This window comes from Eulemur rufifrons, chromosome 7 (assembly GCF_041146395.1).
Source record: "Eulemur rufifrons isolate Redbay chromosome 7, OSU_ERuf_1, whole genome shotgun sequence".
NCBI lineage: Eukaryota > Metazoa > Chordata > Mammalia > Primates > Lemuridae > Eulemur > Eulemur rufifrons.
The window spans coordinates 1922005-1935418 of NC_090989.1; the positions used below are offsets into that span (position 1 = coordinate 1922005).

Here is a 13414-nt window from a genome sequence, read left to right on the forward strand (position 1 = left end):
ATCCTCCTGCCTCAGCCTCCCGAGTAGCGGGGACTACAGGCACCTGCCACCACAGTTGGCTAATTGTTTTATTTTTTGTAGAGACAGGATGTCACTATGTTGCCCAGGCTGCCTGTGAACTGCTGGCCTCAAGTGGTTCCCCCGCCTTGGCCTCCCAAAGTGCTGGGATCACAGGCTGAGCCACTCGCCCAGCCTCCTCTGGGTGCCCTTCTGTATTTGTTTACCTTGGTCTTGGTTTCTCTTGCTGCCGGCCTCCCTCGCATGCTGCGGTGAGTGGGGGTGGCCCTGGCTTCTCCGGGCTCCTCTTCTGTGTGTCTGTTTCCTGTTACAGAAGCTCTGGCCTGATCGGGGTGACGTGGGGCTCTGTGCATGGGTGGTCTGTCCGCAGTGGCCTCGCTTTGGGACAGGAGCCGTGGAGCCCAGGACTGGGACGGGGACTGTGTGTCTCACACGCCCGCAGCTCCCTCAGAGGCTTTGCCCCAGGTGAAGGGTTACATGTTCCTAGCGGTGCACACGGTGGACATTCTGGGCTGTGTGGGGGACTGCCAGGCGTTTGGCCTTGGGGGGCCTGCTGGGCGGTGCCAGGCTGACCTTCTGTCCCTCCCTTCCCTGCAGCTGTCCCCACTCCTGAGGGGGAGCAGGGGGACCCTAGAGCTCTGGGGCCAGGCTGGGCCCCCTGCTCCTGCCCTGGCCGACACACACCCCTCTGCTTCCCACTGCGTTTGCTGAAGTCCCCTCCCCTGCAGTGGGTCTCGGGAAGGCTGAGACGGGAACGGTGGGCTCAGCCGACCGTCTTGAACCGGAAGCAGCGACTCTGTGGTGCGGCTGTCCCAGCTCCCTGCTGCTGCCCCGTGAGGCACCGTCCTTCCCTCTGAGTGCTGGTACCTGGTCCTGGCATGTGCCCACGTCCCTTTCGCTGTGGCCCGGCTCTCTGGACCTCAGGTTGCCACGGCACGGAGGCTGTTGGTTTGACCTCCCGTCCAGGACAGGAATCCCATTTGTGGCTTCTAATTTCTATGAAAATTTTTATTATTTTCATCTACTTAACTATTAACTATTATTTTCTATTTTATTTTAAATTTGTTACAAAAATTTCACCCAGTGTTGCGCTCACTAGCCATATCAGGCGTCTGTCCGTCAAACCATCCTCTGTGAACCCGCTTAGCTCTTTCTTGCATTTCCAAGTGAGCTGCACCAACGGGATACCGTGCTCGAGCACGCTGGCCAGCCGGCCACTAGCTAGGGCTCAGGGTTTGTGCTTTTGCAAGTGAAATAATGCAAATCTCCAGGGAATCAGTCCATGAATTTTGACAACTGGGCAAACACAGGGAACCCAAACCCACCAAGATTCAATACACGACTGTCTTCCCCGATGCTGTCGAGCCCCAGACGAAATTCTGCCCCTGCCCTCCTTGGTCAGTTCCACCCAACTGCCCAGAGACAGGCACTGTTATCTTTTAAAGCTTAAATTAGTTCACTCTGTCTGAAAACTCCATTTTTATGGACTCACACAGCAAGCGCTCCCGTGCCCGGCACGGCCTGTCTCAGACTCCCGGGGCGGTGGCTTCTGCGGCGTTCCCTTCTCTCCTGGGTGAACTCGCTTCTGCGCTGGACCCTCTGATCCTGTCGTCTTCACTCTTGCCGTTGTCGTCGCTATTTCTCTCCTTCTTGAGGTGAGATCGTTTCCACTGCGGAGTCTCCCAGTTCACCGACTCTTCCTTTCCTACCACGTGGCTCCTGGCTCCCAGCCCCGGCCCCCAGGTGTCACCGTGACGCCCTGTCCTTGGACCACGCGATCCCACCCGGCCTCCTGCACCTGCACCCAGAGTGGGGGTTTCCAGCCTCCCGGCACACGCGGGTGTCCCCAGCAGTGTCCAGCCCCTCCCACAGCCGCTGCTGCCTGCGGGGGACGAACACTGGCCCTGAGCCTGGCACTGCAGGGCCAGCTGGGCACTGTCGCCTCTCGGGGCCCCAGACCACCCGCGGCGCCCCCGCTACTCTGCCCCTGGTGAGTCCATTTCTTCCCCAGGACTCGGCCCTCGGGGAGGCGTGTCACACATGACTTTCTCGTCCCCCCTTGCATTCGCTGCCCGCCACGGCAGGAACCCGAGGCCGGGACTGTGCTGTCAGCACACGGCGTGCGTTTGCTGCGGGAACAGGAGACCCGCGGACAGACGGCCGTGTGGCAGGGCTAGCTGGCGCTCTGTGCAGGGCGGGTGGCGGGTCTGGTGGCCTTGGCAAGTCGGCCTCTCTCTCCTGGGCTCTGCGGGTGCAGCGCAGAGGGGGCCGCAGACCACACGTGCGCAGACGGGCTCGCTGGGCCCAGAAGGCGACTTACACACTCAGACAGGGACGCACACGGGGCCCACAGACGAGGGAGTTTGCACCCTGTGCTTTAAAGCTTTCTGTGGGGAATCTACGCTCACAACACGGGGTCGCCTCCGACCTCACTGACAGCGTCACCCAAAGCAGAAACAGGGTTCAGAGCGTCGAGTGGAGCCAGGGGTGCCGTGTGCACGACCCGGCCTGAAACACGACAGGAACCTGCACAGAGTCCAACCAGACCGCCCTGTTTACCGAGAAGAAATCCGCCCCGGGGCCAGGGGTGTTTATGGCGGGGCAGACGCAGGGAAGTGACCTGCGAGAACAGGTGTGGGGACACGTGGAGGAAGCAGCACGAGGAAGACAACAGCTGTGCCTCTGCTGTGCCCGACGCTGCGCCTGGGTATAAAGGCCGCGCAGGGACAGAGCTCCTGACACCAGCACCCTCCTCCCCAGCCCAGCCCGCCGCACCCCAGCATGTGCCACCCCAGCTGCTCCTCAGGCTGCCAGCTAGCCGGCTGTGTGCCCAGCCCCTGCCAGGCATCCTGCTGTGTGCCCCTGCCCTGCCAGTCCTCTGCGTGCCTGCCTGTGAGCTGCAGGCCTGCCGTGTTCGTGCCCGTGAGATGCCAGTCCTCCGTGTGTGTGCCCGTGAGCTGCAGGCCCACTGTGTGCATCAGCCCCTCCTGCCAGTCCTCTGTCTGTGTGCCCGTGAGCTGCAGGCCCACTGTGTGCGTGGCCCCCTCCTGCCAGCCCACTGTGTGCGTCAGCCCCTCCTGCCAGTCCTCTGCGTGCCTGCCCGTGAGCTGCCAGTCGTCCCTGTGTGTGCCCGTGAGCTGCAGGCCCACTGTGTGCGTCACCCCCTCCTGTCAGTCCTCTGCATGCCTGCCCGTGAGCTGCCAGTCGTCCCTGTGTGTGCCCGTGAGCTGCAGGCCCACTGTGTGCGTCACCCCCTCCTGCCAGTCCTCTGGGTGCTGCCAGCCCCCCTGCCCCGCCCTGCTCTGCAGACCCGTTCGCTGCAGCACCCCTTCCTGCTGCTGACCACGAGTCCCCAAACCAGCTGCCCCCAGTGCAGATGGGTCCACACCTGCTCCCCGCCCAGCACGAGCGCTTGGTGGGTCCCCAGGTTCTGCCCGTGGGACAAATGCAAGTTGCTCAGCAAGGCCTGTGACCGCTTGGGTGAGAAGGTGGCAGGATGATCCAGGCCCTCCCTGACCCCTCAGGATGTCCTGGCCCCGAGGATCCTTCTCTCACTCCAGCGGGAAACCCAAGGCCGTGTGAGCCAATAAATCAGCCTTCCCTGTCAGCTCGTCTGTCCTTTGTCTCGTCACATGACCGAAGTTCCTCCCGTGAAGGTGCACACTAACGTGTGGGACAGCAGCCGCTCCTCAGGGAGCCTCCGTCCCGATGCTGAGCTAGAGTGGAGGGTCGCTAGTGGCGGTGGAGGTGGCCTGAGGGTGCTGTCCCCACAGCCACCTCCTGAGACTCCCACCGCCAGTGGGAGGAAAAGTAGAAGAAATAGTCCTCGACCCTGCAAGATGGGTGAGCAACAGGCCTGGGGCCAGGTCCCGTGCAGTACCCACAGGACTGCGACAACAGGGAGGGCAGGACACGCTGTCACACAGGGCACCAGCACCCAGGAGAGCAGCGTGTGCTGCCCAGGCAGGGGGAGCAGCAAGTCTGGGAAAGCCTCCCCTCCACATCCCGGGCCCAGAGGGCCTGCCTGAGACCATCCTGCACCAGGACCACAGAGAGCCGTCCTCCTCCCCCAGCGGCCCACCAAGCACGGCTCAGTGAGCAAGGTCAGGCCAGCTCTGGGAATGGGCAAAAGTCTGCAGAGACCCCCAGTGTGCGGCAGGCAGGCTGGGGCATCCGAAACTTAGGATGGGGCAAAACCACTGAGCTCCCAGCCCTCAGCCTAGGCACGAGCATGGGCAGCCCACCGCAAGAGGGACGTGGGGGTCTTTGGTACACAGAAGGCAACCACAGTAACAAGAAACCCCAGCCAAGGTCAGAGTCTGAGCAGACTGAGTCAACCTCCCCCTGCCACCCCCACACTAATTACCTCACTGGACAGAGACACACCCATCACAGGAGGAAATCCTGTTTATGTCACTCTCAATTGTTTACTACATGATGCGGGATATTCAGTGAAAATTATGAGACATGCAGAAAAGCAAGGAAAACCCACCACTGTCAAGAGACAAAGCAGCCAACAAAACCAGACTCAGAAATGACCCCGGTGTCAAAGCTGTCAGACACAAAGTTTAAAATAACTATGATGATCATGTCAAAGGATCAAGTGTACAGTATGGACGGCACATACAAACAGATGGGAATTTCAGCAGAGTGATGGAATCTATGAGAAAGGGTCCAATGGATATGGTAGCAATCAAAATGCAGTATCAGAAAGGAATTCCTTCAGTGGGCTCATCAGTATGCATGATACAGCCAAGTGTGGAAGCCTTGAACTTGAAGATAGGTCAATAGAAACTGCCCAGATTAAAACACAAAGAGCAACATGGTGGGGGTGGGCTGTGGGGAAGACACAAGCAAAACATCCAAGAGCTCTAGGACATGTCAAATCCTTCTTTTTGTGTGTGATCGGAGTCCCAGCAGGAGAGAGAGAAAGAACAGGTCAGAAGACACATTGAGAAGTAATATCTGATAGATTTTCTAAAAATGATGAAATGCATAAAACCACATATCCAAAATGTTGTGAGAACCATAAGTTGGATAATATCTCCCCTCCATAAAAAAGTGAGTAGAGACATCATATTAAACCTGAGACTGTCAAAAACCACAGGTCAAGAGGAAATCATGAAAGCATCCAGATTAAAAAAGAATACTACATGCAGAAGCAAGAAGATGAGAACTAGATCAGACCTCTAATCAGAAATTATTCAACCCAAAAGACATCTCTAAAATACTAAACCAGAAATCTGTCCACGTTGCAAAACTGAAAGTGTCTTTCTAAAATGAAAGTAGGTGCTGGGAGGGCGGGTGTCACAGCGTTGGCGGCTGTGGCCGCGGGAAGTGAGTGGTGTTACCCAGAGGGCCCTGCGCCGCTGTTCTCCGCGGGCACTGGCGCTGCTCCCTGCCCCTCCCCGGCCATGGCGTTCAGGTTCGCAGCCTTCTGCTACATGCTGGCACGCAGCTCACCACCGTGCTCATCTTCTTCGCCATCTGGCACATTCAAATATTTGATGAGCTGAAGACCGATTACAAGAATCCCTCAGAGCAGTGGAATGCCCTGAACCCTCTTGTACGTCCCGAGCACCTCACCTGTGCCTTCTTCTGCATCATGTTTCTCTGTGCAGCAGAGTGGCTCACACTGGGTCCAACGCACCCTGTAAGCATACTAAACCACAAAGAGGCGTAGAATGAGGAAAGAGGGAAAAGGAACTGAAGGGATAGAGAACAATCAGCAAGATGATATTTTACATTTAGGTGTGTCAATGATCATATGAAATGCAAACTGTCTAAACACCAAAATCAAAGACTGAAGTTTCCAAGTGGCTGCAAAGGCAAGACCCAACTATATTCTATTTACCAGAAGCCCCAGAGTAAATATAAAAACATATTAATACGTAGGTAAAAATTAAGCAGGTGGAAGAATACACCATAGGAACACTAATCAAATAAAGTTGGAAAGGCTTATTAATACCAAACTTGATTTGAGATCATGAAATATTACCAGGGCTAAAGAGGAATATTGCAGAATGAAAGGGTCAGTGCACCAAGGAACCGTAACAGGTCCAGTGTGCAAGCTCCTAACGACTCTTCCAAGAGTACTGAACGGAATGACGTGCGCAAAAGCTGAGAGTGGACAGGAGAAGTGACAGAGCACAGTTACCACTGGATTCCAGCTTCACGGAGCAAGGAGACAGAAAGTCAGAAGGATGCAGAAGGCCCGAACAGCACCAGCAATGAACTTGACCTCACTGACATCCGTAGAACACTGCACCCAACAGTATAATGCAATAATACACATGGAACGTTCACCAAAAAGACCTGCTCTGCACCATTTAAACAATGAAGCTCAACACATTTAGAGGAGTTGCAATCATGCAGTGTATGTTCTCTGAGCACGATGGAATTAAATTAGACATTAATGAGAAAAGGAGAGCTGGAAATGCCCCGCATATTTGGACAGTAGCCGGCACACTTCTAAATGATCCATGGTTCAAAGAAGAAGTCATAAGAGAAGTAGGGAAATATTTTGAATTAAATACAAATGAACAGCCATGTCACAACATGTCGAACTCAGCTAAGCCGTGTTTAGAGGGATAAAATGATATTAAATGTTTATATTCGCAAAGAAGAAAGTCCTGAAATCAATTATTTAAGTTTGCGCTTTAAACTAGGAAAGAAAAGCAAGTTAAACTCAAAATAAGCAAAATAATTAAAATACCAGCAAAAACAATGAAGTAGAAAATAGGAAAAAAAGATCCATGAAACTAAAAGCTGCTTCTTTGAGAAGAGCAATAAAATTGGTCACTCTCTAGCCAGACTGACCAGACAAATTAAGAAGAAGAGAAGACACCAAACACCGGTGTTAGCAATGAGGTAGGGACATCATACGGGATCTCACAGTTATCTTAGAGATTATAAGGAAATGATATAAATGACTTAATGCTATTAATTTGATAACTTAGGTGACATGGACAAATTTCTTTAAAAAACAAATGTACTAAGGCTTATACGAGAGATTTAGCTAACCCGAATAGTGCCATATCTATTAAAGAAATAGAATTCACAGTTAAAAATATTTCAACAAAGAAAACTCTAGGACCAAACTGTTTCATTGACAAATTCTACCAAACATTTAAGGAAGAAATACTATGAATCCTACATGAACTCTTTCAGATATTAGAAGGAAAGGAACCCTCTCCAATTCTTTGTATAAAGTCAGCATAATCTTGACATCAAAATTAGACAAAAACATTTAAAAAATACTACAGACTAATATCTCTTACGAACACAGATGCAACAATTTTCAACAAAATACTAGCACATCAAATTCAGAAATACATAAAAGAGTTAAAAGGTCATGACCCCCTTGGATTTATCCCGGTAATATAAGGTGGTTTCAGTGTTCAAAAATGAACTTATAGAATTTGCCATGTCAACAGACTAAAGAGAAAACCCATGTGATCATCTGAATAGATACACAAAAAGCATTTGATAAAATTCAGCATCCATTCAGAATAAATATTCTTTGCAAACTAGGAGTTATCGTAATATGTGACCTGGTTACTGAGTTTTAAAATGTCCAGTTTAATCAGTCATTTCAATACAGTCGGTTGTCTACACGTCAGTTCCAGGATGCAGAGGAAGAGCCGTTGACGTTCCGCTGCTACTTTACCCTCTCCCGCACCCCCGACTCCCTGCCGCGGGGCAGTGTCCCCCCCCCAGCCCCCCTCCTCTGGTGTCTGTGTGAGGAATTCTCTCAGCTTTTGCGCTTCTGACCATGTTTTCATTTCAATCCTAGTTTTGAAGGATTTTTTTTATAGATATAGAATTCTGAGTTGTCAATATTTGTCTTTCGGCTTTTTAAAGCTGTTGTTCCATCACCCTCTGGCATCTGTTGTTCCTGCCAAGAAGTCAGTAGTTCCTCATCCTAGTAAGATTCTCACACTTCTTTGTAAGATGACTTTTCTTCTACTGCTTTACAGTTTTCTTTTTATTTTGGTTTTTATCACTTTAAATATTATGTACGCACATGTGGTTTTCTTCCTATTTATCCTGCCAGGAGTTTTCTGAGTTTTTGTGGTCAGTAAGTTGGGTATTTTATTGTTCATTTGTTTTGAGAAATTTTGTTAAGTATCTCGTTAAAATATTTTTATGATTCCATATCATTGTCTCCTGAGTTTCATATTACATATGAAACATATATGTTAGACTGTTTGATATTGGTTCACAAGCTTTCATTTTTCTTAAGTATCTTTCTTCCTTTTTCTCAGATTGGTAAATTCTACTGATGTCCCTTTAAGTTCATTGACTCTTTTTCCATCTCAATCTGTTGTTAAGTCCACAATGTGGATTTTAGAATTTCATCTATTGTGCTTTTCATTTCTAGCCTTGCCTTTTTAAAAATAGTTTCCAATTCTTTACTGAGATTCTCTGGCTTTGTTCCACTGTGAGCTTTGTATAAGGTGTTAGGTAAGGGCAACATCTGTTTTTTTGTGCAGATATCCAGTTTTTCCAGCACCATTTGTTAAAAAGACTGTCCTTTCCTCATTGAAATGTCTTGACAGACTTGTCAAAAATTATTTGACTGTATGCGTGAGAGTTTATTTCTGGGCTGTCTATGCTGTTCCTATGGTGTATGTATCAGTCTCTATGCTGGTACCACAGTTTTGGTTACTGTAGCTTTGTAGGAAGTTTTGAAATCAGGAAGTGTGACTCCTCTAGATCTGTTCCTTTTCAAGATTGATTTGGGTATTTGGGGTCCACTGAGATTCCATACAAATTATAGGATGGGTTTTTCTGTTTCTGCAGGAAATGTCATTGTGATTTTGATAGGGATTGCATTGCATCTGTAGATTGCTTTGGGTGATATGGACATATTTACAATATTAACTCTTCCAATTCATGAACATGGGGTGTATTCCCATTTATTTGCCTTCTTTAATTTTTTTCAACAATGTTTTGTAGTTTTTATTGTATGATTATTTCACTTTTTTTGGTTAATTCTTAGGTATTTTATTCTTTTTACTGCTATTGTAAATAGAGTTGTTTTTGTACTTTCCTTTTTGGATTGTTCATCATTAGTTTATAGAAATATAACTGATTTTTTGTGTGTTGCTTTTGTATCCTGCTACTTTGCTGAATTCATTTGTTAGTTCTTACAATTTTTGTGTAAAATCTATAGGGTTTTCTAATAAAGTCATATCATCTGTGAATGGAGTTGATTTTACTTCTTTTTTTCCAGTTTGGGTGCTTTTTGTTTGTTTGTTTCTTTCTTCTTCTTTTTTTCTTTTTGCCTAATTGCTCTTGCTAGAACTTCCAGGATTGTGTTAAACAGAAGTGGCAAAAGCAGGCACGCGGGATTGTTCCTGATATTAGAGGAAAAGTTTATAGCCTTCTCCACGGAGTAGGAGGTTTGCTGTGGGTCTTTCACATGTAGTTTGTGTTATGTTTTTGTTTGTTTGTTTGGGGATTGGATTATGCTGAGGCAGTTCCCTGCTATTCTTAGTTCGTTGCATTGTTTTTATCAGGAAGTGTGTTGAAGTTTGTCAGCTGCCTCCATCACTTGAGATGATCACACGGCTCTTTCCCTTCATTCTGTTACTGTTGGCACCAAGTCCAAAGTGACCCGGTGCTGACAACTGCAGGCTCCAGGATGGCATTGTCCCTGCAGGTGCACGTGGCTCCTTCTGGACATGCACAGAGGGGCCTTGGAGCCTTCCACACCTCCTGCCGTGGCTACCCGTGGGACCCTTCTTTGGCCTCACGTACTTCCTTGGGGACACGCTTGGTCCAGCTTGCTTTCCTCCGAGCTGTGTCTCACGCAGGGTGTCGGTGGTGCCGACTCATCTTGGTTCCTAACTACCAGGCTTTCTCAAGTTCAGGATCCACGGTCACCAACCACAAGTTCTCCAGACCCACACCCTTCATCGCCACCCACCTTAGGGGCAAGTAGTCTCCGCGCCCTTCCTCCTGTCCGCGAGCTCCCGGGACACTCACAGACCAGGGGCACATGCTCCGTTCCACCTCCCGTCTGCCGTGGAGCTTCCCGACCCATGCGAACAGTGTAAAGTTTTGTCGTTGTTTGAGAACCGCCATCGCACAGACAGGAAAGTCTGGAGCTCCAAGTTTCTGGAATCTCACAAAAATTGCTCAGGTGAAATTTGAGGGAGCAGGCAGGACCCCGGGGAAGCCAGTAAGGCGCGCTGGCATGTTTCCACGTGTCCCAAGCACTTGAAGAAGGTGCAATTAGTCATGAAGCTAAGAGCCAAACAAAGCCCGGAAACATCCCCAACAGAAAAGCAACTCTGGGAGATGCCCTCGAGGAAGCAAAAACAAGGAAGTCACAGTTGTGCTTCTGCGCTGTCCCACACCTGGGGCCAGGTATAAAGGCCGCCCGGGGGAGCAGTCTCCAGACAGCCCTGCCTCTGCCCTGACCTCACCGCCACTCACCAGCATGTGCCACACCAGCTGCTCCTCGGGCTGCCAGCCGGCCGGCTGTGTGCCCAGCCCCTGCCAGGCATCCTGCTGCGTGCCCGTGAGCTGCCAGTCCTCTGCGTGTGCTCCCGTGAGCTGCCAGTCCGCCGTGTGTGTGCCTGTGAGCTGCCGGCCAGCTGTGTATGTGGCCCCCTCCTGCCAGTCCACCTTGTGCCTGCCTGTGAGCTGCAGTCCTGCCCTGTGTGCACCCGTGAGCTGCCAGTCTGCCGTGAGTGTGCCCGTGAGCTGCCGGCCAGCTGTGTATGTGGCCCCCTCCTGCCAGTCCGCCGTGTGCCTGCCCGGGAGCTGCAGTCCTGCCCTGTGTGCGCCCGTGAGCTGCCAGTCCACCGTGAGTGTGCCCGTGAGCTGCCAGTCCGCCGTGTGTGTGCCTGTGAGCTGCCGGCCAGCTGTGTATGTGGCCCCCTCCTGCCAGTCTGCCGTGTGCCTGCCTGGGAGCTGCAGTCCTGCCCTGTGTGCGCCCGTGAGCTGCCAGTCCTCTGTGTGTGCACCCGTGAGCTGCCAGTCCTCTGCGTGTGCACCCGTGAGCTGCCAGTCCACCGTGTGCCTGCCCGTGAGCTGCAGTCCTGCCCTGTGTGTGCCTGTGAGCTGCCGGCCTGCCGTGTGCGTCACCCCCTCCTGCCAGCCCTCTGGGTGCTGCCGGCCCCCCTGCCCCGCCCTGCTCTGCAGCCCCCCTTCCTGCTGCTGACCACGAGTCTCCAGGCCAGCTGCCCCCGGTGCAGACGGGTCCACACCTGCTCCCCGCCCAGCACGAGTCCTCGGCTGGTGTCCAGGTTCTGCACGTGGGGCAGATGAAAAGTGTGCTCAGCAAGCCCTCTGAGATCTAGGGCGAGACGGTGGCAGGATGATCACGTCCATGCCTGACCCCGCCCGGCCCCGGGAAGCCCTGCCTCGCGGGCCCTCCTGGGACCCCCGCAGGAGATCAAGCCCCACTGAGCCAAATAAACAGCTTTGCCGAGCGGCTCCGCGTTCCTGGTCTCGCTGTTTTATTTCCATACTTCCTGGCTGGCTGTCCCGGTGATTTCGTGGATTGTGGCCAACCCTCCTCAGTGGGCCCTGCTCATGTGGCTCATCGCAGGGCGGACGGAGTGGCCCACACTGCCCGCCCCAAGGCTCCGGGGCCGGGGGTGACTTACTCGCCTGTGGCTGTGAGGTCTCATTCCCCATCGCGGTCCAGCCCTGCCCAGGCCGGAAGCCCTGCCCTGGTGACAAGGCCCCAGAGCGCTGGGGGCTGGGTTCCCACCCACTGCCCAGGCTGCGCAGCATTGGGCCCGATGGGGCAGCTTTTGACTTTTTGGATCTCTGGTTCACAGAACTGGGTTAGTTCTGCAACACACGCCCCATCACTGCTCACATGTGGCCCATTTTTATTGATTAATGAACAATTATTGATGGTCATAATATAATAACCCCCATGAACCCACCACCTGACGTAGAAACTAGCGCATCACCGGCAATTTCCCACTAACCTCCTGGGCAGCCACCGTGGGAGCCCTCGCTCCTTATTCCATTACTTTGTTTAAAAAAACGAGAGGCGGGCCATATCTCTGTATTTCTGAAACGTGTGTTTTCTAATTTTGTGGTTTTGAATGACATTAAAATGGAATTATTCTGAACATAATCTTCCGGGACTTACTTTTTGCAATCTGAGCAGTGTTGGTAAAATCCTGCATTTCCCGTGGGTGGCTCGTTCCCCAGTGGCTGTGCCGGCCTGCTGCCCCCAGGACTGCTCCGCAGGGCCGTGCTCCCTGCCGGCCACCGTCCTCCCTGCCGGCCGCCGTCCTCTCCAGGCTGCCTAGTGGCGCCGTGCGTGCAGGTGGCCTTGCAGCCTCTGACTCCTGGGCTCAAGCGATCCTCCGGCCTCGGCCTCCCAGAGTGTTGAGATTACAGGTGTGAGCCACCGCGCCTGGCCTGTATGCTTCTTTTAAAGTCCTTTTCTACTTGCATTTGCATTGGTATCTTAAACTTTTAATTTTGTTTTCTTCCTTCTCTGGTTCAGAAACTCACATACTTTCAGTTCTTTTATTGCTGACCTTCAGCACCTCAGCAGGCGCCGGTTAGCAGTCCGGGGCTGACACGTCTCTGCTTTCCTCGGGGGTAAAAGCACATCTCCTTCCCCTACCTGCAGTGCGTGGCCAGGGCTCTCCCGGCCCCTGGCTTTTCTTTTCCCAACCCCACTAATAGTCATTATTTGACCCAGTTAACACTCCTTTACCCCCACGTCTACCAACGTCTTCAGTCCCTGTCCCTTTCCGCCGCTCAAATCTTCCTCCGCGCTGTCTTTCTTCCCAGAGTGGCCGTGGAATCCCCGTCGGTGAGTGCGGTGGCTGCGAACCCTCTGTGTCCCCCTGTGTGCACACGCCACTGTGCCGCAGCGCTCCAGTGACAGCTCACGGGGTGCAGTTCTGGGGACACGGTGGTGTCCCGCATCTCGGCCTCGGGCCCCCTCTGTCCCCTGCCGCTGCCGAGGAGCCAGCACCTCACTTCTTTTGCTTGTTCTGAGTTCAATTTGCTTTTCTTTCCTAGTTTAAAGTGCAAATGCCGATTATTGATTTCAGGACTTTCTTCTTTGTGAATATAAACATTTAATAACATTTTATCCCTCTAAACACGGCTTAGCTGAGTTCCACATATTGTGAAACAGCTGTTCATTTGTATTTAATTCAAAATATTTGCCTATTTCTCTTATGACTTCTTCTTTGAACCATGGATTATTTAGAAGTGTGCCGGCTACTGTCCAAATATGCGGGGCATTTCCAGCTCTCCTTTTCTCACTAATGTCTAATTTAATTCCATCGTGCTCAGAGAACATACACTGCATGATTGCAACTCCTCTAAATGTGTTGAGCTTCATTGCTTAAATGGTGCAGAGCAGGTCTTTTTGGTGAATGTTCCATGTGTATTATTG

General features: G+C 51.7%; 2 protein-coding genes across 4 annotated transcripts in view; both read left to right on the top strand.

Moving 5' to 3' along the window:
* TSPEAR (thrombospondin type laminin G domain and EAR repeats) overlaps positions 1-13414 on the top strand; it is a 132462-nt gene that overhangs the window by 17264 nt on the left and 101784 nt on the right. The gene's annotated exons all lie outside the window — the stretch shown is intronic.
* Positions 2800-3360, top strand: LOC138386047 (keratin-associated protein 12-1-like). 3 transcript variants are annotated; one of them, XM_069472223.1, is made up of 3 exons: positions 2800-2921; positions 3042-3078; positions 3223-3360. In XM_069472223.1, the coding sequence occupies exons 1-3, from the start codon at positions 2800-2802 to the stop codon at positions 3358-3360; spliced, it is 297 nt and encodes a 98-aa protein (XP_069328324.1). The 3 variants fall into 3 exon arrangements, with proteins under 3 accessions (XP_069328324.1, XP_069328323.1, XP_069328325.1); XM_069472222.1 differs by having other exon boundaries at positions 2800-3048; positions 3103-3360; XM_069472224.1 differs by lacking the exon at positions 3042-3078 and having other exon boundaries at positions 2800-2981; positions 3252-3360.

Coding starts and splice junctions, on each gene's coding strand:
- LOC138386047 (XM_069472222.1), top strand. CDS start 2,800: ATGTGCCACCCCAGCTGCTCCTCAGGCTGCCAGCTAGCCGGCTGTGTG. Junction 3,049..3,102: donor CCGTGAGCTGCAGGCCCACT/GTGTGCGTGGCC, acceptor CCCTCCTGCCAG/TCCTCTGCGTGCCTGCCCGT.